The sequence below is a fragment of the Camelus dromedarius genome, chromosome 19, assembly GCF_036321535.1.
Source record: "Camelus dromedarius isolate mCamDro1 chromosome 19, mCamDro1.pat, whole genome shotgun sequence".
NCBI classification, from domain to species: Eukaryota; Metazoa; Chordata; class Mammalia; order Artiodactyla; family Camelidae; genus Camelus; species Camelus dromedarius.
The window spans coordinates 16,383,478-16,409,525 of record NC_087454.1 but is presented as its reverse complement, the minus strand read 5'-3'; the positions used below and the strand labels follow the sequence as shown (position 1 = coordinate 16,409,525).

Here is a 26,048-nt window from a genome sequence, read left to right as displayed (position 1 = left end):
CCTTTCCTTTCCATTTATACTTCCTCCCAGTGCTGTTAACCAGTCTCCTGGCTTTGAATGCCAACTCTGTGGCTCCCAGTTGACACTGCCAGCTCTTCCCTCCTCTGAACCCCAGATGTGTTTATCTGGTGGCCCGCCCAGCAGCTCCACTTGGATGTCTTCCAGGGTCCCCCATTTCAAGCCATGGCGACCCCATTCTCTTGGTTGCTCAGTCATCCTGGACACTTGTCTTTGTCTCATGTCCTGCATTCCATCCAACAGCAAATCCTGCACTCTCTACCTGCAAAATACATCAGGAACCTGACTCCTCAAGACCTTCACTGCTACCACCTGGTGCAAGACGCCATCCTCCCACCTGGACCACTGCACGAGCTTCTAAGTTCTCTCTCGGCCCCTATACTCTCTTCATCACAAGGCCGGAAGCCAAGGGTGCTAATCCTGCGACTCGTCCGGTCTCAGAGGCAAAGCCAGAGATCCCTTGTGTTGACCTATAAACCGCCACGTGGCCTCCCATTGCCTCCCTAACCTTGCCTTCCTGGGCCTTCCCCTCTTCTAGCCTTGTGGACCTCCATACTGTTCCTGGAATACACGGCACATTCCCCCGGCCAAGCCTTCGCATCTCCTGTCCCCTCGGCCGGGAACTCTTCTTTCAGACGTCCACGTGTTTCATTCTCTCATCTCTTTTAGTCTTAAAAGCTCATTAATTCTTCAGCTGTGTTTAATCTGCTGTTTAACCTATCCGTTGAGCTTTTGATAACAAAAGTGTTATCTTTTTATTGTTACACTTTTGCCTGGTGATTTTTCACATCTGCCAGGGTCTTTTTTTTGGGGGGGGGGGTAAAAATCTTATACCTTACTTTTTTTTCTCTCCTTAAATGTTTTAAGCATCAATTAGTTCATATTTGTAAGCCAGAATTTCATTATTTGAAAAATCTCAGGGGCCTGATTCTCTTGTCTTTCTTCTCTGTTGCCTTTCTCCACAGTGCCTGGGTTGTTTAGTAATTTGGAATTCTAAGCTCAAGGTTGTCTGGGTTCTCCCCTAGGGGTTGAGGAGAATTCTTCCAAAAAAGGATTTATCATTGTCTCTTCCAGGTATCTTTGGGTACTACCAACCCAGGACCACCGGAAATTGAGGTAATTTCTCCCCGTGGGGTTAATTAGACCAAACTTGCCATGAAAAGTGGAACCCAGACCTGTGAGGAGCAAACCTATGGTTGTCCATTCTCAAGGAAGAATTTTTTTCTTCCCACAGAGCACAGTAGCCAGATTTTTTTTCCCCCTTAGTTCATCCTTTTCACCCACAAGGATCTGTCTCTTAAAGACTCCTGGTTTTAAGAGGCACCTTAGTTACAACCCCTCAACTTGAACATGCCCAAGGCTCTGACTTCTGTCTGCGTTGTATCCATGAGACTCACATCTCTAGGTTCTGGAAACCAGCAGTTATCTTGGGCAGCTGCTGCCTTGGCATCAGCTTTCCAGCTTTCTGTTTGTTTTCAGCCTTGGGGGATTTCCCTTATTTTCTTGTGAGTGCCGTTATATATTTAAAAGGTGTTACATTGTCCCCAGCAATCTAAATATTTTATTGTGCTGGCATTTTGCTAGAAATCCAGACTTTTCCCATGCATATATAATACTCCATTTTCTGCTCATAATCTGCATCTTTTGTGTAGTACTAGATCATAGACTTCATGATAATAATACATGAATATTATACAGTCATGAGACATACAATATTTAAGTATACCTTAATATTGGATATTATTGCTTTTGTAAATTAGAATAAAACCGAATTAGCTTTTTTTTTTTTTTTTTTAATGGAGAGAGACACATAAGGCAGGACAGAATAGTGGAAAGAACATATTCTCTGGTGTCAGACATGCCTGGATGAGGTTCTAATTCTTGGACTTTTTAGCTTTTCTAAGCCTCAGTTTCATCATCTGTAAAATGGGGCTAATAATATGCAGCTGGAGCTGTTTCAGAGGATGAAAACAAAAGCATGTAAAGTGCCAGGGACATTATGAAATAAATGGGAATTTTTACAAATATTAATTGTACTTTTCATCCAGTATTGTATTTGTGACAGTAACCTAGCCTTGGAACCTGTCCAGAGGAGGCAGCAATGACTTCAGCTTGGAGGTTCTGTTTGGGAAGGAAGGCTCTGAAGAACTGGCTTGTAAGCTGGTTATTGGTAGGGTAGAGGAGAGAGCATGGGGAGGTTAGTGGATGTTGGAAAGAAGACTGGGAAGAGGGGAGCATGGAGAGTGGTGTGATGAGTTCGCTCCCCTCTCCTGAGATGTCTGTCCTGGCATATTTCAGGAATTTTTAACATTGGTTCCTGTCATCATTTGCACCAGTCTGTTACATGCATGTAATTCACCACAGTCCTAAGAGACCTGCCACGGGGCCAGGGGGATGTTCCTACTTGGTTGACCTGAGTTTATTGGTCACAGCTATGACAGCGACTAATTCTAAGATCAAAAGTGAACTCAACTGCAGTGAGATGGAAAGAGAAATATATGAGTCATACATTTCCTCCTATTCTCTGCAGGATAGTTCTGGGCAAACCTTACTGAAAAACAAGGCAGTTAAGAAGTAAATATCAGAAATGTTGGATTCTGGCTGTCATACAGGATTTCTTTCTTTTCTTTTCTTTTTTTCCATACACTTAACTCCAGCTGAGATGAAAGCTGTCAGCTAGCTTTGAAAAGTAATTTGTTGCAGAGAACCATGGTAATTCTCTTTGAGATAGGGATTACTGAATTTCAAAATTGCAATTTAAAATGTGAATACATCCTTTTTTTTTTTTCCCAGTGGCTTGTTTGCTAGGTCTTTCCCTCACTTTGGTCCTTTCACTGGAATGATGGTAATTCATTGTGTTCTTTCTCTTAACAAGTTGTTCGTGCTTACAACTACGTGCTTTCATAACTCAGTGGGGATTCAGCATATTGACTGAATTTGAGTGGAACTGATACTTCTAAGGTGAAGTATAAATGTCGACTCTTTCTCTCAATGGTGGTATATGTGTGGACCTTCCTTGGAGTAGAGACATAGCCTAGTAGCAGTTCTAACTAGCTGCCCAGGGCAGCCCAGGTATTTTCTCATAGCTAGGGTTGCCTGACAAAATATAGTAAAATATGTCCTAAATATTGCATAATAAAATTTGTTATTTGTCTGAAATTCACATTTGATTGGGACTCTTTCTTTGCTAAATCTGGCTGCCCTGCTCATGCCCCGTCCTGCTCAGTGTTATGCACCCAGAGTCCCTTCCTGTTTGTGACCTCATGTGGGCTCTCCATCCCTCTAGTGTCATCTCCTGAGCTTTTGATGCTCAGTAGATCTAAGCCTCCAGACCAAGCACAGTGACAAGAATATTCAATTTATTTATTTACGTGCAAAATATTGAAGACGTTCACATGATTCAAGAGGCACAAAAAGCTACTTGTTGAAAAAAGTCTCTATTCTTGCTGTCTCTGTGATCCTTAGCTATTAACGTATGATCTTGTGTATTCTTCTAGAGATCGTTAATGCGTTTTCAAGCAAATCCATAGTTCTGTTTTTCCTAGCCCCAGTCTCTTTTCCCACAAATGGTGAATAGCACTTACACTATTCTGCATGTTGCTTTTGTCACCTAACAGTTGGTCTTGGTAGATACCAGCACAGGAACAGCTTCGTCTTCTTCACAGATGCAGGGGATTTTATGGTACAGGCAGCCTTTAATTTATTTAACCACTTCCTTGCTGACGAGAGTTTGGTTGTTCCCAGTTTGTTTGTTAGTACCAATATTGCACCCCGGAATAAACTAGCGTGGGTGTGATTTCATGAATGCTTACAGATATAGTAGAATAAATTCCAAGAAGTGGAACAGCTGAAATGTACGCTAGTACCACGTTGTCCTCCATAGAGACTCGCATCAGTAAGGAGCGAGAATACCTGAGTAACCATACTCTCACCAACACGGGGAAGTCTAAACGTTTTATCATATATGACCATCTCATCGGTGAGAAAATGGTATCTCTTAGTTTTAACTTGTGTTCCTCTTTTTATGGGTGAATTTGAGCATCCTTTGAGGTATTTAAAATGCACTTATGTTTCCTTTTCTGTGTTTTGTCTGCTGATGGACTTTTTCTATTGGATGGTTATTGACTGGAGGGCACTCCTATGGATTAGGGAAATTATCCTTTGTGATATGAGTTGCAAATATTTTCCTCACTTAGTTGTTTGTTGACACTTTGACTTTATGTGTGGCAGTGCTTCCATGAAAATTTTTATTTATCCGTATTTTTAGTTGTTGCATACAACTTATTCATATTCTCTGTTATGATTTCTGAGTTTGTACCATGCCTAGGCCTTCCCCATTCAGAGATTACAAATATATTCTCCTGTAGTTTCTTTTCTTTAAAATAAAAAGCAGCTTTAAGATAATAGTTCACATATCATACAATTCACACATTTAAATAGTAGAATTCAATAGCTTTTTTCTTTAAGTTCTTTTTTTTTTTTTTTTAAATGGAGGTACTGGGGATTGAACCCAGGCCCCCGTGCATGCTAAGCATGTGCTCTACTACTTGCTTTCTGAACAGACTTCCAATGGATGGTTTGCCTGAGATATCGTTGTCATGGAGGGGAAAATTTCTCCCTTCCCCTCTTGGTCCTTTTGACTCGTCAAATAATTTAAACGGCGTAAGGCAAGTTAACAGGAGAAAATCACATTTAATTATACATGTACAGAAAATCCATATAATGTGAGAGATTCCAGGTAAAATGAGAGTCAGGTATAATGAGGTATATATATCATCCTGGACTAAGGAGGAGAGGGTCGGGATCTGGGACTTCAAAGGGAAGAAAGGCAATTCATAGGAAGATGAAAAAGAGCAAAGGTTTGGTAAACAAATGTTTGCTGTATCATACAGAGACAGTAGGATACAGAGAGGAATTTTAACAAACAGGCTTTGCTGGATACCTCTCTGTGTACCACAGCTAGTTCATATTATACTGTATTTACCTATGGAGATAGCTCCCTTCCTGGAACAGGTCCTTTATCTAAATAGACAGTTAGGGTGAAGGTTAAAGGTTCTTCCTGAGTCCTTTGGGCCTTGATTGTTTCCAGCTTGAAATAATCCACATGTCAAACTGGCACATCTTGGAGTGTCCTGCCCTGAACACCTTGGGGTGTTAACAAGGCAGGCTTCCCATTGCTACAAATGCATGATAGAAATAACTGTTTGTGTTTCTCCATTTACCTGTTCTTTTCTTCCTTCCTGTCTCTTTCCTGTTTTTCCTTTGAAGTTCTTGAGGCCAAAACTGGCTCCAAAGAAACATCAAACAAAGCCTGCACCAAAGGCCTCTCAGGGCCATCTTAGAAGCCGTGTGCGAGGCCGAATGGCGCCCCCTACAGCTGTGATCTCCTTGTTGCTGCTGCTGCTGCTCTTTACAGGTAGGAAACTGTCACCCTGGAGATGCCAGTGTTACACTTGGGCTTCCTGTCTTTGGCGTAAGGCACTCAAATCAACCCGAGAAGACGAAGGTGCTGTGTGTTGCTTTCTAATAGACTCATCTCACATATGAAAGGCAGACCTCATGCATCAGTGGTTTCTGGAAACAGGCATTTAAATTTTTTAGCAAGACTATTTTGGGGAAAATAAATCCTATTTCATATATATTAGGAAAACTTCATGTACTTATTTAAACTTTATTTTTTGTTTTGTTTTTTTAGGGGGTGGTAATTAGGTTTATTTAATTTGTTTATTTTTTACCAGAGATACTGGGGATTGAACCCAGGACCTTGTGCATGCTAAGCACACACTCTACCACTGAGCTATAACCTCCCCTATATTTTTGTTTAGAAGAATTATATAGTAGATATTTTTGGAAAGCAAATGACAGACCCATTTGTATCATAAATCTATTTTCATATAGTCTGTTTGCTTATTGTGGACACACCCATGGCATAAAATCATTGGTGAGCATCAATTCTGGGGACATGCCCCAGCTGGGCCAGCCAAGCCAGCTAAGCCCCTTTGAACTTAGCAGACTGAAGGTGGAGATATGGCCAGGGAAATGGTTTTATATCCAAGGTTTGCCCAAGTGTAGTTAAACCATGATGAGGCTTACCTGGGAATGACCCTTGTTAAAACCTTGTGGTTTCCGAGGTCCCGTCCAAACCTCCTGAATCAGAACTTCTAGTGAGTGTGGCTCAGGGATTGCAAGCATCTAAATTTTTTGTTGGCTTGTTTTATGGAAAATTTATTTCCATGTTCCACTGTGAGAGAGACATGCTCTATATGAAAGAGATTTTAATATGCATCTAAATTTTTATAAGCACAGTTTTAGATTCTAAAAGTGCCACTTCAGCAAATGCTACCATTGGGAAAGGCCTAACATCCCCATCCCTTGTAGATCACTCTCCCATCCATCCATCTTATTAACTCATCACTGCTCAGTATGCAAAACAAAATGTTCCTTTATTCCATGCTTAATGTACTCTGTACTTTGGAAAATACTATCTTTAATGTTTTGAGCACTCTTTTTTTTTTCTCTCAAATCCCCACTTTTTCACTGCTTTTGATTTCTTTCCTGTGAGATGTTTTTCATCAATTCAAAATTCCTGAATTACTGAGTCCCAGTAATGTTATTTAGAGTTTGCCTGTCTTTTCCGTCTACCCTCTTTACCTTTGGCAAGATGTTAACCACTGACCTTCTTGATTTGTCAACAATCGTGGAGTGCCTACTATGTTCATGAATTGGGCTGGGAATTTGTAGAGGGGACAAATGTGTGAGTGTTCTCTGGTCTCTTTAAGAATTTTCTTGAGTGAGTCCAATAGATTCTAAAGTAATTATGGCAACTTGGCCCAAAGGAAGAATGGTTATATGTTGAGAATTCCACCTTCTCAAATTCCTTTATTTAGCATTCAGATCTCTGCTTAAAGTTTGTATATCTAAACGGCCTATTCAGGTGATTTTTTTGCATAACAAAGGGAAGATCTGGCCCAGAGCTATATATGGAGGTCTCCACCTCCAGCCTGATGGAAAACTGCTTTAAGCTTTGTCTGGAAGTCTCTCGCCATGTCTCTCACCCACGTGTAACAATTTGTTCCAGGATCACAGCCTTTTCCCTGAATAATGGTTTCTGTGACACAGTTTTACAAGTTGGCTTTTAAGCTTCTGGTGGCCAAAGCCAGAAATGAAACATGATAGTTTTTATGAATTGTACTGTCCAAAAGGAGATGAGCCAACAGTTGTTCAAGGGAAATAAAATATATCCTGCTGTTTGTGTTTAGAAGAACCATCTAGCTTGGATCTTCATTTAAAGGCCACTCAGGATGTTAGTGGTAACTACAAATAAAGACAATATTTTTGAGAGTAGAGTTGTGAGTCAGAGATACCTAGTTTACATACCCCATCATCTCTTGACTTTAATTGGAAATGCTGTTTTGTTGTGTTCAGAGTTTTCTTTTGTTTTATTTTTCCTCTCCCTCTCTGAGATTAAGCTTGTCTTTAGAAAATAAAAGGCTCAGATTATTAAGGCAATTTTTAAAAAGTAGGTTTGTTTGAGAAAATTTCATTTCAGTTGAATTAGTTTATTGTAAGCTTATTCATTGGGAAAGATATATCTCTATTATAGCTAAGTTTTATTAAATTGGACCAATTAGACTTTCCTATATAGTCAGTGTTTGGCAATGAATGATTCTTAAAAATTTATAATGATGTTGATGTCTGTACAGGTAAAAATAAAGATGATTCTTGTTCTGTATTTAATCATTTCTCTTACCTCCAGTTAGAAGTAATCTCTGACTGTCACTATGAAAAAAGTAACAGGTATTAAGAGAATGATCAGTGATGAGCCCTCACTAGGAAAGAGATCCTTTGCCCTTCTGAGGTTAGCAGAACATTGCTTCTCAAACTATATGTGGTGAAGAACCAATTTATTTTTATTTCCAAGCCATCACAGACCAGTTCGTTGGTAAAATATCAACAAACATATTGTCTATTGAAAGCAAAATGCACAGTGTAAGACTTGTGGGTTTCAGTCTTATTCAGGGACTTTCCTGAGGACTATAGCCTGGGAAAACAGCCTCTCAGTACCTCCGAGGGAACTGTTCTGAAGAGGTAGGAGAGGAAGCCAGTATATGTATGATTTTGGGCTAGGGAGTGCCTGCAGTCAAGCGCACATCTTGGTAAACCATTACTGCTAGGAATAGATATCTCAGTTAGTGATTTTAGAGCTTTCCTATGTATGGGAAGATGCAAGAATCTGGGCTGATGAAAATTCTTCCTGAGGTATCTATCTATCTAAGGGGTCTGTTTTTCTAAAGCACAGAGTGACTTACCCTGTTTTCATCCTGAATTCCTTTCTGGGTGCCCTATTAGCAGTGGGTAATGACTTAATCTTTGTGGAACTGGATGGTGGTCAACATTCTTTGTTTTAAAAAATAAACAACAAAGGAGAAAAGTGATTCTATCCTTCTATGTCAGGGAATGACAGATTGCTACAGGGGTTTCTAAAAGCCTCATTTCTGTTATTTTGTCATGGACTGGTCACAGACTTGTGGCCCTGCCGCACTGTGTCTGCAGATCACCCTTGTGTAGTGCTACTCTAGTGCCCGACTGGAAACATAGTTCATTGTTTAGAATCTGATTAAAGCTAGTTGTTCTAGACCTATATTTTGGACAAATTTTTCTCTCCTTTGATATTTTCCTATCATCAGAGTTGATCAATCATCAGAATAGCCTGTGAGATTTTTAAAAATTCCATTAACAGCAGCAACAACCTGTTGGTCCTGAAATAAACCTTTATAATTGAACTTTGGGTGAGAAGCAAAATATTACAAATAGTATAAAATCAGGGGTGGGGTATAGCTCAGTGGTACAGTGCCTACTTAGCATGCACGAGGTCCTGAGTTCAATCCCCAGTACCTTCATCAAACAAACAAATCAAATTTCCTCCCCTCAAAAAACAAAACAAACTGTAAAATTTTTTTAATTAAAATATTTTTAAAAGTAAGGGAAAAAAGCAATACACAAGTGGGAAAGAATGCTTCTGTTGACTAAGTAGAGTAACAATATAAAGAGAGAGGATGGAGGGTTAGATGGACAGGTGGAAGGATCTATGGATGGATGGAGTGTTGAGGGATGGGCTATAAGATAAAACAGTGGACTTTCTACAGGAAATGCGGGTGGTTTATTTGCTGGCCAGGAACCATATGCCTCTCTTCCTTACTAGAGACTGTGTTGTTTGCAGGTTGTGCCCGTATGCAGTGTAGTGAGGGGAAGACTTATTCCAATGCAATCATTTCACCAAACTTGGAAACTAACAAAATCATGCCGGTGCCTCAGACCACCCCCGTGGTGGACTGCACGTCGGCGTGCTGTGACCTGTCCAGCTGTGACCTGGCCTGGTGGTTTGAGGGCCGCTGCTACCTGGTGAGCTGCCCCCGCAAGGAGAGCTGTGAGCCCAAGAAGATGGGCTCCATCAGGTCCTACCTCACCTTTGTGCTCAGGCCCGCCCAGAGGCCCACACAGCTGCTGGACTACGGGGAGGTGGTGCTGAACAGGGGTTCTCCATCGGGAGTCTGGGGGGACTCACCTGAGGATATCAGAAAGGACTTGCCCTTTCTAGGCAACGGTCGGGGCCTGGAGGAGATGTCTGAGTACTCGGAGGACTACCGGGAGCTGGAGCAGAACCTCTTCCAGCCTGTCAGCAAGCAGGCGCCCCGAGGGAGCGCAGAGTACACGGACTGGGGCTTGCTGCCCGGTGGTGGTGGTGGTGGTGGTGGTGGTGGTGGCGGTGGGGGAGGCTTCAACTCCTCTGCTGGAGAGAGCCCAGCAGCATTGGCGGAGAAGCAGCAGGAGGATCCAGAGCTCCATAAACTGAATGAGTCGGCGTGGACACCGGCCCCAGAACGCGCCCCAGGGAGAGGGTTGTTGCTTCCCTTGATCACGACTCCATCTTCAGGAGAGGAACTGGAGAAAGAGACTTTTCAGCTCCGGGAGCAACCCAGCAACAGCTCTGGAAAAGAGGTGGGTGTGGCAGGTGTGTGCACGAGAGGGTGAGAGGGGCTGTTTACTTTTGGAGCCTGGTCCTCATTGGATGGTACACACAGGAAGGTTCATCTCAAGGACACCAGTTAAGGTATCAGCAAGAAAGATGACTTCTTAAGGACACCTGTTAAGGTATCAGCAAGAAAGATGACTCTCAGAGCCTTCCAGGAAACAAAATGTCTTGTTCCTCTGTTATGCTCTCGGGACTGGACTATTTGAAAGAACAAATAGTTCTTCTGCCTTCACAAGTCAGCCACCTAATGATGATTTAGCGCTTCTCCCTAGAGATGCCTCTACTGGTATCTAAGATGAATGAAGATTTTTAGAGGTCCCCGGAGCCAGCCCATGTACACAGCACATAGAGCCAGAGGCTTTGCATATCTTTTTTTGTAGGAGCAGAAAAAAAATTTTTTTCTTTCCTTCTAGGTTCTTTGGCTGGGGTAATAATTAAATTGACATAGATAGATTCACAGGAGAAAAACAAATTTACTTCCAGATATATAGGAGACTCCATTAAAAATATGAAAAATGAACAAAACAAGAGGATTTTATATCTTTTCAATAAAGAAACAGTACATTTGTGACCAATTGACAAGCCAAAGGGGTTTAGGTTTGGGGTAGTAAATTGGTGACAAAGTATCTGTTGCAGTTAAGGATCTGTTAAAAAATAAACTGAAGCACATTAACATTTTAAAGAGTTTATTGGAGCAAAAATGGATCCAAATCAGCCAGCATCCAATCCAGCCAATAGAAAGGAACTCCGAGGAGCTGTACAAAGTGAAAGACTTACAGGCAGAAGGAAGTGAGAACAAGGAAGCTGTACAAGACAAAAAAGTGTGTTGGTTATTCCAAGGTTACTTTCCTTTACGGGAGAGTGGAGGTTTATCAGGCAGATGACCTTAAAATTATTCCTGATTGACTGGCTTAAGATTCCATTCCAGGAAGAGCTGAAACTGTAATTAAGTCTTGGTTTGGGGGCTTAGCATAAGTGACTCTATTTTGGGTCTGTTGTTTTCACACAAGGTTGGTTTATGCAGCCTTCTCAGTCCTAAATTTCCTGTCTCTGGTGGTAAGGACACCTTCCATCCTCCTGGTACAGTGTTTTATTTTCCACCAAAATACAAATTTTCCCCTACAGTCACAATTAGAGTTTTCTGAGCTGCATTAAGTTGTAGGTAATCCTTGAAAGGAAAGATACCTTTCACATGGGTGAGTTATCCCTTGCTTTCAGGGGGACAAAGGACGGTCAGAGTGTCTTTCTTGCACATCTGTGCTATACAGTAGGACCTGTTTCTCAAGTACCTTTCATTCAAAATAATCAGTATGCCAAAGTGGTGTATTTGAGGGTGACATATTCTGATCCCCTGCAGTTTCTTCAGGACCCAACAGGATCTCAGGTTGCTGGAATCTCACCAGTGACATGAGTCAGCTGGGAAGGAGGAGGGAGATACTAAGGAGAGCACATAAGCTGTACAGAACTTTCTATGAAAAACACAGGTGAAGAGAGTGGGAATCTTTGGGAAAGGAGACATACCAAAAGCAGAGGGAAGGTTCAGGTGCTGACAGCAGAAGGTCAGGGAGAAAGAGAAGGAGACTGTGCTGAGGAGAGCAGTTGGTGAGCTCGGAGGCTGCTCATCTGGGGAATGCCAAGACTTCATGAGAATGTAGTGAGCGTGTGGGTCTGGGAAAGCTGAATGCAGTGGGCAATGAAGGGACAAAAGAACAGTCACAGAAGAAGCTGTTGTATTTCCTTTTCTTTTTTTTTTTAATTGAAATATAGTTGGTTTACAATGTTGTGTTAGTTTCTGGTGTACAGCAAAGTGATTCAGTTATACATATATATATTCTTTTTCATTGTAGGTTATTACAAGCTATTGAATATAGTTATCTGTGCTATACAGTAGGACCTTGTTGTTTGTCTATTTTTTTATATAGTAGTTTGTATCTGCTCATCCCAAACCCCTACTTTATCCCTCTCCCACCCCTTTTTCCCTATGGTAACCATAACTTTGTTTTCTATGTCTGCAAGTCTGCTTCTGTTCTGTAAATAAGTTCATTTGTGTCACTTTTTTAGATTCCATGTATAAGAGATATCATATGGTATTTGTCTTTCTCTTTCTGACTTCACTTAGTATGATAATCACTAGGTCCATCCATGCTGCTGCAAATGGCATTATTTTATTCTTTTTATGGCTGAGTAGTATTCCATTGTGTATATATAACACAACTCCTTTATCCATTCATCTGTTGATGTACATTTAGGTTGCTTCCATGTCTTGGCCATTGTAAATAGTGCAGCTATGAACATTGGGTGCATGTATCTTTTTGAATTATAGTTTTCTCTAGATACATGCCCAGGAGTGGTATTGTTGGATCATATGGCAAGTCTGTTTTTGGAAACTATTGTATTTTAAGATGTTACCAAATCCAAATTCATTCTGCTCACCACACAACAGGCCAATAAATCAGGAGACGAGGTATTAGGAATAACAACTTTCTTCGGAAAGCCAGTAGACCGAGAAGATGGGGGACTAATGTCCTAGAGAAGCATCTTACCCAAGTTAGAATTCAGGCTTCTTTTATACTAAAGAGGGGAGGAGGTGTGGTTGGTTGTTGCAAACTTCTTGGCATCAGAATTGTTTGTTCTTGCAGCTGTCCACATAGGTCAGGTCACGATGTTCCTGTAAACCTCTAACAACACAAATCTTATTCTCTATTCTGCAACTTTTTATCTCTGTATAAATAGAAAAGTGTTATACCCTGAAATGTCAGAGCCTTGAGAAGGAACAGGCTGCCTTATATTTTTCAGGCTATTGGCAACATTCTTTTCCAAAAAGTGCAGAACCAGCATGACTAAGCACAGGAAAGCATAGAGTTAGAGCTAAAGGAACAGATCTAATAGGGAGTCAGATTTTTTCTTCTCTGTTACAAAGATACAAGATGGCAAATCAGAATGTAAAGAGGCTTAAACCAATTAAGATTTTTTTTAAAAAAAGGAAAATACTCTTTAAAATATCAGTGCTTAGGTTAGAGTAGATGAAGAAAGCTGGAATGACATGACTATACATTATCATTGCAACCACTAAAAATTCCTAAAAACATTTTTAAGTAGTGAGATTATCAGAAGTTTTTTTCTGCTTTGATGTATTTTTCTGTCCTTTTCAAAGTTTCCATATTTTTCTGTACTTGTAAAGGTCTTAAAAGTTTTGGAATCTTCAATTAAAAAAATTAAATATAAGAGATTAATCACATTCTTTTCCCGTATCACTAAGCATTAACACAATTTACCTTCTTCTATGTGGCTATGTCAGCTGCAGAAGAGAGTAGCTGTGTTTTCAATAAACACCAATGCCCCCTCTCTACTTAACATTTGAGTTACAGCTTTTCTTTCTGTGGATTTCACACTCCAACATCCCCTTTGGGTCTCCTGTCTTCTTAGCCTGAGGTTTATTTACCTGGCTTCACATAGTCACTGGCAGTTGAAGCTCAGAAGAGCACTTTATTATCATGTTATGAGACTTTCCCCCTGGTACTTGATATTTAATTTAAAACCTTTACGTTGGCTAACTCTGTAATTTTAAGTTACAGTTTGTATACAACGGATGATATGAATAGAGATCATTTAGTCTAGAAGCCTGCTTTTTGTTGAATCATCTGATTGTCTTCAATTATTGCCTTACTGATTAATTTAGGGACTACTATAAATATTTTCTCTTTATCTTGAATGTTTTCTGTTTGTGCGTGTTTGCCTCTAAAAATTGTCCAGCCCAGAGTTGTCTTACATTTTTAATAGATAGCAGAGAATATTTGAAAGAGATGGTCTAGAGTCCAGTGATTTGCAATATTAGACACAGTGTTTTAAATGCTACTGGATCTAATTTATGAAAAAGGTCAACGGCATGGTGTTGGCTTGAAGAGTTCAACTTCTTTTCCCCCCATAACAACTTATCCTTGTAATTGATCTCCTAGGTTCTAATGCCTTCCCATAATCCTCCTCCAGCCAGCCCGGAGTTCAGCCCAGCCACCATGGAGGAAAACTCAGTTCTCACAGTCACCCCCTGGAACACAGAGCAGAGCATTTCAACCCTTCCCACTAGCACCATCCCCACTGAGTCCACCCCATCTGAGCAACCTGTATCTGCTCCCACTGTTCCCAGGACAGGTAACTTTAAAAAATACTACGGGAAGAAATGTACTGAAGAAACACTGTAAAATATAGTAGTGACAACTTTTAAAGTTTACTCATCCCCTCCAGGCAAATTGTTGAGCATCACTCATGTACCAGAAACATGCTAGGCACTGGGAATAAAAAGATGAATAGATACTGTCTTTTCCCTCCATGACTCTGTAGTCTAGGGAATGAGACTGACAATAAATAGCTGGTTGGATACAATATGGTAAGTGCTGTGAGAGGCTGCTACGGGAGCAGAGAAGGGGCACCCTGCCTGACCCACTCGGAAGGGCCATGGAAGCCTTTCCAGAGGCGATGACGCTAGGATAGATGAACCAGCTAAAATGGGGCTGGCACGTTGTTCAGGTCACAGGAGCTACATGTGTAATAACAATAATGATAATTATATTTATTGAGCACTCACCCAGTGCCGGGCACCACACTTGGCATTTCCCACGCATCATTTCATTCATTGCCTCTGAGAAGGAACAGAGGTACAAGAGCTCACGTGGCATATTGGGAAGAACTCTAAGGAGTTCTGTGTGGCTGGAAGTTACAGGAATGGAGTGGGAATGGCCAGATGAGGCTGGAGTGGTGAGTGGGGCAAGATTTTGAAGGATCCTGTGTTCTATGCTAAGGGATTTGTGCATTACTGGATGAGTAGAGAGAATCCCTGAGAGATTTTAAGCAGGAAAGTGAAATGATCAAATTGACGTCAAGAACATTATATATATGGAGTTGACTGGAGGCAAGAGGATCCATTAAAGAAAAACCAGAGTGAGTGGTTGCAGGGATGGAGAGAAGGAACCAGATTCAAGAGAGATTGAAAGGGTAGAACCACTAGAAGTTGATAAGTGGTTGAAGGTCAGGATGAAGGTGAAAGGACTCTAAGATGTATGAACACATGGAACTGAAAGTTAGATGAGGAGTTGGGCTGAAGATAAAGGACGGGGGGTCATCAGGGCAGCAGTGATAGTTGACAGCCATGCAGGGAGAGTGGTGGGGTAAGCCTGGCAGAGCCCTGAGGGCTGGACCTTTCAAGCTGTCATTATATCAGGTGCTGGGAGAGCAGAAGTAGCCTACAGAGCTGACAGAGTGCTGTTGGCAGAGAGGTAGGAGAGAAGGAGGAGGGTGTGGGCTGAGGGAATGAGAGAGGAGAGAGCTCCATGTTGGAAGAAGTGGTGAAGGGGCCATGTGTCACAGAGGTCATGAGGACTGAAGAGTTCCCATTAGGTTTACTACTAAAGGAGTTACTAGAGACTTTTGTCATGTTTCCTGAGCCTTTCTGTGGGTAATGGACTTTGAGGATTACCCTCTCTTCCTTGGCTATTTACTTTTGATCCTAAGCTTCAGTAGCGAGGAGGATAATGATGGAGGAGAAGCTGTGTATATTGAAAGGGAAACTGGCCTGGGAATTAGAATCCTTGGGTCCTGATAGTACCTATTACATAAAGTAGTTAGAGGATGAAATGAATTGATCATTTTAAAGCCCTTTGGAACAGTGTCTGGCTTAGTTTAATCTGGTATGTAAATTAGTTGTTGAAATAAATACATTTAAATTAGTTAAAATTGGTGGGTGGATTACTAATGATCCACATAGCCTCGAGCAACTTCCATTGCTTTTCTCAGGCTCCATTTCTTCATCTGTAAAATGATGGGTTTGGACCAATGTACCTTCCAGGTCCTCAATGTTCTTGCAAAGAGTCAGTGCAAGTGACAGGAAGAGAAGCCAGAGAAAGCAGTGAGGCCTCTGCAGCTGGTCTAGGAAGGCACTCGAGGGGCTGAGTACAGACTGAGAGGGGATAAGAGGATTTAAATGAGCCACATGTCCCTCTAACATCACCAAGCAGCTTAGACCTCTAGAGAGCACTCAGCTTTTTTTTTTTTTTTCCCAATCTTTGCTTTTCTCTATGCACTATCTCGACATTTATCTCGATTGTATTTTACAAGTGAGACCAATGCCCAACTGAGTCCAGCCAATGAAATGTATAAATGTACTGCTGGGTATGGAGCAAGGAATTGCCTGGAATGCTGATTTAGTAGTTAAGTGCTTTTGATGAGAGTGAATGTTCCTGCTGCTTGAGTTAAAATAGCCTTTTTTATATTGAGGTTGACTGGATTTCCTCTTGGAAAGGTTCCAAGAGCGAGGCCATTGCAGTAATTCATGGGGCTACTATCAGAAGAACTGAGTGGTGTGTGACTAATGAGACACAAACACTTATGATTACCCTCGACCTCTCTATGAATAAAATTAACACATACCAGGGAGTCAAGCTAAGCTGGTAGCAAGAGAAAATAGACCCAATCCATAGTACCCTCACCTTGTCACCAACTCTTGTCACCAACATCTTGCTCAGTCAGCCTGAAGCCTTATTTTCTCCACAGTGCCAACTCACATAGACAGTTCAAAATGTACAAAATCAACCCTGCAGCATAATATAGGGCATGATTCCGTTACCAGCTAGAGGGGAAAAGTGTCGTAGATAAAATCACATGAACTGTTACAAAAATATATTATTTTATAGATACTAAAAACAAATCTACTATAGGCAGTAATATAACTTCATTAAAGTATATAATGAAATGTACTATTTCTAATTAACTTTTAGTGAAAGAACTCATGGTGTCGGCTGGCGAAAACCTAATAGTAACTTCACCGGAAAATGAAGTTGAACTGAAGGCCTTTGTTGTGCCAGCGCCACCTGCAGGTGAGAGTTTGACTTCCCTCTGACACCAGGAGGGGCTGATTAGCTGGTGTGTCCTTAATGGGTCTTTACTGGTTATTTACAGTATTGATTCATTTTCACAACGTTGTGTCATTCTGGAGTGGATGACAAGGCTTTGATGATCATAAGCATTGAAGTGTATTTAAATAGTTTAAAATGGAGTAAAAGGATTGGAAATTAAGGATGGTATATTTCCTTTAATTGGTCAGGATAGAAAGTCATACATCTCTGATGATACAAAGCAGAGTGATATATTAGGACAGGAGAGGTTTCCACATCCCAGCTTTTGACTTGTAATAACTCATGGAGCCTGGGAAGATACCACGTGTCAGGTGAAGGATGTGGCATGTGCACAAACGTTTGTTTGCAGATGTGGTGGTGATAACATGGCTCTGAGGTTCTCAACATCCTCACACCAGCTGTTCAAAAAATGTTGTTTAAAATACTTCCTTCTGCTTGTCCAGCACTCTGCTACTGAGCAAACATTTGACCTACTCCTGTGACCTTGCAAATGCATACTTTCTTAGAGTATATTCATTCTTAAGGTATTTGAATATTTCTCATTTGGGTTAGTTCCTTTATTCATTTTTCCCTCTGACATGAATCAAAATTTAAGCATAGATGATAATGTTTGGCATTTATATTTTACTCCTTCCAGCTGAGGTACCTCGTCCTTTAACCACTAGTACCCCAAGGTGGGAGGTGGGAGACAGCTTCAGCTTGATACGAAGAGGTTTAATCTGTTTCTCTGTCCTTACATAAACCCCTACAACAGATTAAATGAATTGAAATCTCCTTGCCTTTTATTAAAAGGAGAAAAAGTACAGTGGATTATACATACTCTGTTAAAATTTATATATATAGTCAGATATCACAGTCTGGAAGGAAAGTCATCAAACGCTAACAATGAAATTAGGGCATTTAAAAAAAATTTTCTACATTTTCTAAATGTCTTATATGTTTTATGTTCTTATAATAAAAAAAGAAATTTTACATTAAAATGTTATAGAAACCTTGTTATTCCTTAGCTGGATGATAGTTGAAAGTTGAGTTCAGTATTTCTAACTGATCTCTGCTGGTAGATTGAAGGCTGTCATTTTCTTTCCTCTGCCCAGATTATAGTGACCTTTCAGAATTTATAACTACTCATATTTCTTTTTTGCTCTCAGGAACAACCTACAGCTATGAATGGAGTTTAATAAGCCACCCTGAAGACTACCAAGGTGAAATAAAACAAAGACACATGCAAACTCTTAATCTCTCTCAAGTGAGTAACTGGGGACAAGTTGTATTTGACAGCATATCTTAGAATTCAGGTAACACCTTCTTAGCTGTTGAAGCCGGAAGTCTCTCTTTTGATTAAAATCAAAAGAAGGATCCAAATGAATCAAGTCTCAAGCATGTAGGTAGACAGGCAGATTTAAAAACAGGACCTTTCGGTCATTTTTCTTTGACTTAATTACGTGTCAACCCGGAGAAAAGAGCCTGGTTGCCCAGGCTGATCTGGGTCTCTGTTTGAGGTTAAAGTCTGTGTTACAACTCTTGCTCCCTTTGCAGTGTTAGAGACATTCTGGTTATCTCTGATTCTTAGGCACATTTCTAGGGTTGCCAACAATTGCATTCCAGTTCACAAATGGTTTGACTACCAATTATTGCTCCAAGATGTAAGCCCACACAAGAAGAAACCTAGTCCATAGATGACTGGGTTGTCATCAGTCCTGAGATTGCACAGCTACTGGTGCAACACGAGTTGGCATCACCCCCGCGTCACTGAGCGCTGCCTCTCAAAGTCTGGTACCCGGACCACCCACCAGAGCTACTTGGTAAAATTGCATGATTCCCCTACACGCGAGTTTGAGAACTGCTGCCCTCGGCCGGTCTGTCACACAAAGGCCTCAGTGAGGCATGTGAGCATCTGTAACTAAGCTGAAGGCCTTCCTGCGTGATCTTGGTGTCCAGAGTGCAGGTGTCACACACGTGGCCGTGGGTCCACAGGGCCTGAGCCCCTTCTCTGTGTTGACTCCAGGAGAACGGCTCCTGGAATATTTTAGAATTTTCTAGGCAGTGGACCCATCGTGTCTTTTGCATGTTTACCGTTGTGACTTTTCTTGGTGTTGCAGTTGTCAGTCGGACTTTATGCCTTCAGAGTAGCGGTTTCTGGTGAAAATGCCTTTGGAGAGGGATTTGTAAATGTCAGCGTTGAGCCAGGTAAGGCTGACTAAGAGAACGGCCTCCTGTTGTACAGGCTCCATTTTTGGTGTCCTAATAACACAGTGATAGATATTTTTGGTTTTACATTAAGCTCCATTGTACAGAAAGCATGCAAAGACTCTAGTTAGTTTGATTTTTTTTTCCCTTTCTGCTTGCTGTATAGTTCTTAGTACTCGCTTGACCCTGCTGTGCAAGGTTGCAAGGTCATGGCTTGCTGTCCTTAGGTACTGGCATCACCTTTGCCTTAGCCTCCTGTATCTGACGTCTGCTGCATTCACTCTCCCACCTCCGGCCCCCATGACTCGGCTTGATCTTAGGCGAAAGAGCTTTTCAGATAAGTTCAGCTGAGCAGCTCAGGGGCCCAGGGAAGTGTATGCCATGGGCTTTCAAGCCCACTGGCCCTGTCAGGCCTCCACCAGCCCATAGGTCAGTGCCCGTGTGTGAATCAGAAACAGTGGACTTTGTCTGGGAGTGCAGATCCCAGCTCAGCAAGTGGAACGTGGGCTGGGCTTCCTCCACCGCCCCCTCTGCTGGGCTGTGGGCACGGCCTGCCCAGTGGGGGTGGGCCAGCTCTGTGCCAGCCCCACCTCCAGCCTCTGCCTCAGGGGCTGGCAGGTCCCCCTTTTGCACATTCTGCCTGATTGTTCTTATGGCTAACCGTGGCGGTGGCGGTGGCGGTGGTGGTGGTGGGTGCCTTCAGTCAAATGTTCAAGATCCAGTTAATCTTGGGAGCTAGGACCATACTCCATGACTCCTCTTCTGCAGTTGTGCTCGGATTCCATGACTAACCCTGTGGCTATTATTACCCCTGTTCACTGAGCCTGGGCTTTTGTACACAAATATAAACCTGCAGACAAGCTCCTAAAATTCATAGGAAGGTTCCAAAACATTAATAGGACTTTCTGTAGTTGAGGCCTGTAGGCCTTCTTGATAGGATATTGAGAACCAATTTTTACCCATCAGATGGTTTATTTGGGTGGTGACATGGCATGTACAACGTGGGCTCAGTCAGTGTCCTTCTTTTCTGTCACGCAGCCGCAAGAGTCAACCTGCCACCCACGGCCGTTGCTTCTCCCGAGAGACAAGAGCTCACTCTGCCTTTGACGTCAGCCCTCATTGATGGCAGCCGTGGGTATCCTGCCAAATTTTAGGGGTGTTTGCCCTGCGTCCTGTGAGATGTAATGGGTGTTCTCTGTCAAGGCTGAGAGGACCTAGGGGCTAATACATTGATAGATGGATCCCTCCCTCTTCAGTCTCATATCTTAAAGTTCTTCAGTTCCTTCAGCACAACTTCTCTGTCTTATCCCGAATTTCCCTTCATTTATGTCTCATTTGTCTATGAGAAAGTTCTTTAGGGCCTAACTATTTGATTAGAACTAAAGCACTTATTAAAGAATCTCCTTTCCATGCAGTATATATGATGAGCAGTTGGAAATTTCTTTTCACAAATATTAGAAGGGTTGCCTTCATGAGGGTGGGTGGTGTTTTGTTCATCTAATTCAGAGTTCATTCCTTCTATAAGAGTGCATGTGGAAAGGGCCCCAGTGGAACTGCCTGGGTCCAGGCAAGTGAGAATAAGTCGAAAACATACCCTGTGTTTGACAACATACTCAGAACACGTCCAACAATACCAGTGTAACCAGTATTTGCATTGATGTCCACTGAATCACGAATCTAAGACAAAATCCTGTAGAGTGAAGAATGCTGCCTCTTTTTGCAAGTCTGCAAATATACAAAAATCACATTGACGTGATCATTTGCATCTATTGAAATATAAATGTCTACATCACTCCCTTAACAGTGTGAAAATAAAGCATATTTTATTTATTTATTGTCGTAATCACAGAAGGCATATTTTAAATGACAGTGTTTACACGAGACGATGCATTGCATCGTGATTCCTCTAATCAGTGTGGCTTAGTTACAGGAAACTGCTCAGGATTATTAATCTGTCACATGAAATTTTCTTTCCTTAAATGAATTAGATGAAACTGGCTTTCTTCCAGGTCTAAATTTCTATGATTCTATGTAGCACATTTTGTTTGCTCTCTTTTAAATTAGAAATGAGAAGATTTCATGTATGGTACTGCTTTTCCCTGGATTTATACTTAATGATGAGGGTAGTAAAAGGTATTTTGTAAATATGTATAAGCATCTCTTAATTCTTGATGAATCTACCAGTTCAGGTACCTATTTAAAGCCTCAGTAAGGTATCTTGTGCTGTGGCTGAGGTGAGTTTTTTAAAAAGCAAGAGTGCCTGTCACTGTGCTTTTTAAATCAACAGCTAAGTGGAAACACCCTCACTCAAATCTGGTGGAAATTCAGGAGGAAAATTGTGATGATAATTTAGGAAGAAGAAGAAATCCTTCCTTCTAATACACAATATATATCCATTGAGAACTATGCAATTAGAATTTCGTACAAAAACAAATTTAAGTATGCAATAATATGAATGACCAAATTTATGTTTTAATATTCTTGCATGTTAGTGTTCATTTATTTTTTAATCTTTCTAGAAAGTACAGATGATACTAAAATAGTGAGCTATCACTGGGAGGAAATTACCGGGCCCTTCCTCGAAGAGAAGACCTCGGCTGACTCCCCCATCTTACATTTGTCGAATCTTGTTCCTGGAAACTATACCTTCAGGCAAGTGGGTTTCCCACCTTTACTGTGCCTTCTAGCACTGATGTTTTGACTATTTCCTTAAACTGATGCCTGTGGAACACTGTGCTTCTTTTCATTTTGATCAAGAGGCAGGGCGGGTTTGGTTTCCCTGGGTGTTTTTGTTGGCAGCCACTTTAGACTCTGACAGCCTCTTCAGTAAAATAAATTAATAAATACAATATTATTTAAATGTATTGATTAACTACTAATCAATTAATAACTTATCTATTGATATAAATTAAATAAGTATATAAATATAAAATAATGTAAAGATAAATATAAACGCTTCTTTATTGGAAACCTTTGGCTTTGGTTGTCAGGAATAGTTTGGGATGGCATCTTTTTGCTGTGTTGAGTTATGTGAAAGAAAATTTGTATCTTCAGAGTCAAAGGCAGAGTTACATGATCTGTCTTAATCTTACTTTTTACAACTCTTAAAAGTATAACAGAAGTGTAATAAACTGTACATACGTAAAGTATAAAATTTGGTGAGTTTTGACGTGCCTGTCAGGCCATTGTCACAATCAAGATAATAAACATTTCCATCCTCCCCCGAAGTTTTCTCAAGCCCCTTTGGAATCCTTCCCTCCCTCCACTCCTGTCTTTGGGCAACCATGACCTGCTTTCTGCCACCTTAAATTACCTTCCACTTTCTAGAATTTCATATAAATGGAATTGTACAGTAAGCGCTCCTTTTTTGCCTGGCTTCTTTCACTCAGAAAATGATTTTGAGATTCATCCATTCTGTTTGTATCAATGGTTTGTCCCCTTTTGTTGCTGAGTACTATTCCAGTGCACGGATGGACCACGGTTTATTTAGCCTTTCACCTAGTAAGGGCATTGGATTGTTTATAGCTTTGAACTATTACAAGTAAAGCTGCCATGAATGTTTGTGTAAAAGTCTGTGTGGACATAGATTTTCATTTTGGTGGGGCAAATACCTGAGTGGGAAGGCTAGGTTCTATGGTGAGTTTATGTTTAACATTTTAAGAAATTGCCAAACTCTTTCCCAAAGAGGGTGTATTATTTTACATTCCCACCTGCAGTGGATGAGAGTTCCAGTCTCCACATCCTCACCAACACTTGGTATAATCATTCGTTTAAATTTTATCTAATTTGATGAGTGGTGGTATCTCATTATGGTTTTAATGTGCATCTCCCTGCTGAGTAATGACATTAAGCATATTTTCAGATGCCTATTGGTCATTCATTTAACTTTTGTGACATCTCTGTTCAGATCTTTTTCCTGTTTTAAGAATTACTTTGTCTTATTTAGTTATAAGATTTTTATACATTCTGAAACAAGTTCTTTATTTTATATACATGTAGTCTTTCCTCTCAGTATATGAGTTTGTTTTTGTTCTCTTAATGGTATCTTTTAAAGAGCAAGTTTTAAATTTTGATTGTCTAATTTATCAATAATTTTCTTTTATGTTTCATGCTTTTTGTATTCTATGTAAGTAAACTTTGTTTATCCCAAGATTGCAAAGATCGTGTTTTTCTTCCAGATGTTTTATAGCTCTAGGTTTTATATTTAGATCTGTGATCTCTTTTGAATTATTTTTATGTATTGTGTAAGATTTCTGCAGTCAAATGCTCTACCCCTGAGCTATACCCCCTAAGATTTCTGAATGGTAAATCAACCTTGCATTCATGAGATAAAACCTGTGTGATCATGATATCCTTTTTATATGTAATGGGATACAACTTGATAATATTTTTATAAGAATTTTCACGTCTATCTTCATAAAAGATTTGGCCTATGATCCCCCTCCCCTCTCTTTTTCTCAACGTCTTTGTTAAGTTTTGGTATGAGGATTATATTGGCCTAATAACACAAGTTGTCTAGTGATCCATCCTTCTTTATTTTCTGAAATATTTGTGAACAGCTAGTCATATTTCTTCCTTGAATGTTTGATGTAACTCACCAGTAAATTCATCTGGGCCTGGAATTTTCTTTTTGGAAAAGTTTTTGATAACAAATTCAATTTCTTTAACAGATGTAAGGCTTTCATTTTTTAAAAATAGATGTAAGTCTAATAGATGTTAGACTTTCTGTTTTTTTCCTGTGTCATTTTTTGGTAAATTGTATTTTTCAAGAAATTTGTTCATTCTGTCTAAATTGTCAAATTTGTTGTTGTAAAGTTGTTCATGATACATTCATATTATCCTTTCGTGTCTGTAGGATCTGTGGTGATAACCCTTCATTGATTTCTGGTATTAGTGATTTGTGTTCTCTTTTTCTCTTGGTCAGTCTAATTAAGGGGTTTGTTAATTTTATCTTGTTAAAGAACCAGAACTAGAGCTGTGTCAATTTTGTTTGTTTTCTAATTTGTTCTTTTCTTCTCTTATCTTTATTATTTCTTTATTTCTGTTTACTTTTGCTTTACTTTGTTCTTCTTCTTCTAACTTCTTAGAGTAGAATCATATTAGATCTTCCTTAAAAGCTTATGAAGCTTTTAAAGCTGTAATTTTCTGCTAATTACTGCTTAACTACATCTCACACACTTTGGATGTTATATTTTTAAGATCTTGTATACTGTTTTAAGAATCTGATGATTTGGGGGAAGGAGCCCATCCATATATATTTATGAATCCTCTGAATCTGGCTAGGTTAATAAACTCTCAAGCATCTGCTGAATTCATCTTTGACTGAAAAGTCCACAGAGGTGCTCTAGAATGCTTTGGATTTTACACATGCTGTAAAAACTTCTGTTTTGGTTCATACAGTTGGAAGTAATCAGTAAGCAGCCTTCTCAGATTGGCTTCTTTCACTTAGTAATAACGCATTTAAAAATGCCTCCATGTCTTTTCATGGTTTGATAGTGCATTTCTTCATAGTACTGAGTAATATTCTATTGTCTGCATGTGCCACAGTTTATCCATTTATCTACCAAAGGACATCTTGGTTGCTTCCAAATTTTGGCAATTGTAAATATTGCTGTCAAAAGCATTCATATGCAGATTTTTGTGTGAACATAAGTTTCAACCCTTTTGGGTAAATAGCACAGAGCATGATTGTTGATTGTATGGTAAGAGTGTGTTTAGTTTTGTAAGAAACTGCCAAGCTGTCTTCTAAAGTGTCTGTAGGGGCGGGGCTTCAAGGTGGCAGACCAGAAGGACGTGGAGCTTACCCTCTCTCACAAACACATCTGAGTGGCTGTACCATTTTGCATTTCTACCAGCAATGGATGTGAGTTTCTGTTGCTCTACATCCTGGCCAGCATTTGGTGTTGTCACTGTGCCAGATTTTGGGTATTCTAATAGGTGTGTAGTGGTATTTCAGTGTTGTTTTAATTTTGTTTCCTTGATGACATAGTGTAGAGCGTCCTTTCATATGCTTATTTGCTATCTGTCTATCTTCTTTACCGAGGTGTCATGTGTTTGTTTTTAGTTTACCACCTTGGCATCCATAGGTTGACACAGAAGAAATACAGGTCTCAAGAAACAAGTATTATCTTTTTATGATAAGAATAATGCACATTTTCCATAAAAACAAAATATAATATATCTATAAGCAGAAAGAAGGAAACTAAATACCTTCCACTACCTAGAAATAAACACCCTTGCCAATATAGTATTTTTGTGTATGGTCTTTTTCTATACAGACATAAACATAAAACTTTTTTTCTTACTTGGATCAAAATATGTAAGATGTTTTACAAGCTATGTTCTATATTTTCTTCTAATATTTAAAAATGTTGTCTCTCACATTTAAATGTTATCCATCTAGAATTGATGATATATCCATTGTCCAGTACTAGTTACTGTATAGCCAGTTGCCCCAGTACTAGTTATTGTCTAGTCTGTCCTTTCCCAAGCTGTAGGACCACATCCCTCCTACATCACATTTTCATGTATGGGTGGATCTGTTCTTAGATTCCCCATGAACATTCCTGTCATTCAATGTTCTGCAGCATCACATTTGATGCTGTGCTGATACATTGTAGATAATTAATTTAACCCCATTATTCAGTGTTTGGGTGAACATTCTTACAGTTAAATTTTGGAGTGCAAGTAAAATGTCTGGGTTAGAGGCCTGTGTGTTTTTAAGGAATTTGATGTATGTTGCCAGATGATTGTCTGCTTCTTATCTGAGGGCTTTGTTTAGGTACACTTGTGGGAACGGAGTATGTGGGACAGTGGCCCAGAATTCATGGGTCCCCGTACATGTGCATTACCTATAAATAAGGCCTGTGTTCCTTCCAGAGCTTCATTCTCCGATTCACACCTGT

At 40.2% G+C, this 26,048-nt stretch overlaps 1 protein-coding gene across 3 annotated transcripts in view; it reads left to right on the top strand.

Annotated features, from left to right (window-relative positions):
• Positions 1-26,048, top strand: part of KIAA0319 (KIAA0319 ortholog) — a 65,825-nt gene that overhangs the window by 11,245 nt on the left and 28,532 nt on the right. Inside the window, exons 2-10 of one of the 3 annotated variants that reach the window (XM_064476239.1) lie at positions 1,093-1,134; positions 5,287-5,434; positions 9,239-10,017; positions 14,008-14,200; positions 16,819-16,917; positions 18,105-18,202; positions 19,056-19,143; positions 20,182-20,274; positions 21,663-21,795. In XM_064476239.1, coding sequence (XP_064332309.1) covers positions 5,380-5,434; positions 9,239-10,017; positions 14,008-14,200; positions 16,819-16,917; positions 18,105-18,202; positions 19,056-19,143; positions 20,182-20,274; positions 21,663-21,795 — 1,538 coding nt within the window. In that variant the 5' untranslated portion in view covers positions 1,093-1,134; positions 5,287-5,379. The remainder of the gene's footprint in view (positions 1-1,092; positions 1,135-5,286; positions 5,435-9,238; positions 10,018-14,007; positions 14,201-16,818; positions 16,918-18,104; positions 18,203-19,055; positions 19,144-20,181; positions 20,275-21,662; positions 21,796-26,048) is intronic. The other 2 variants (XM_031435115.2, XM_031435117.2) reach the window with 2 other exon arrangements.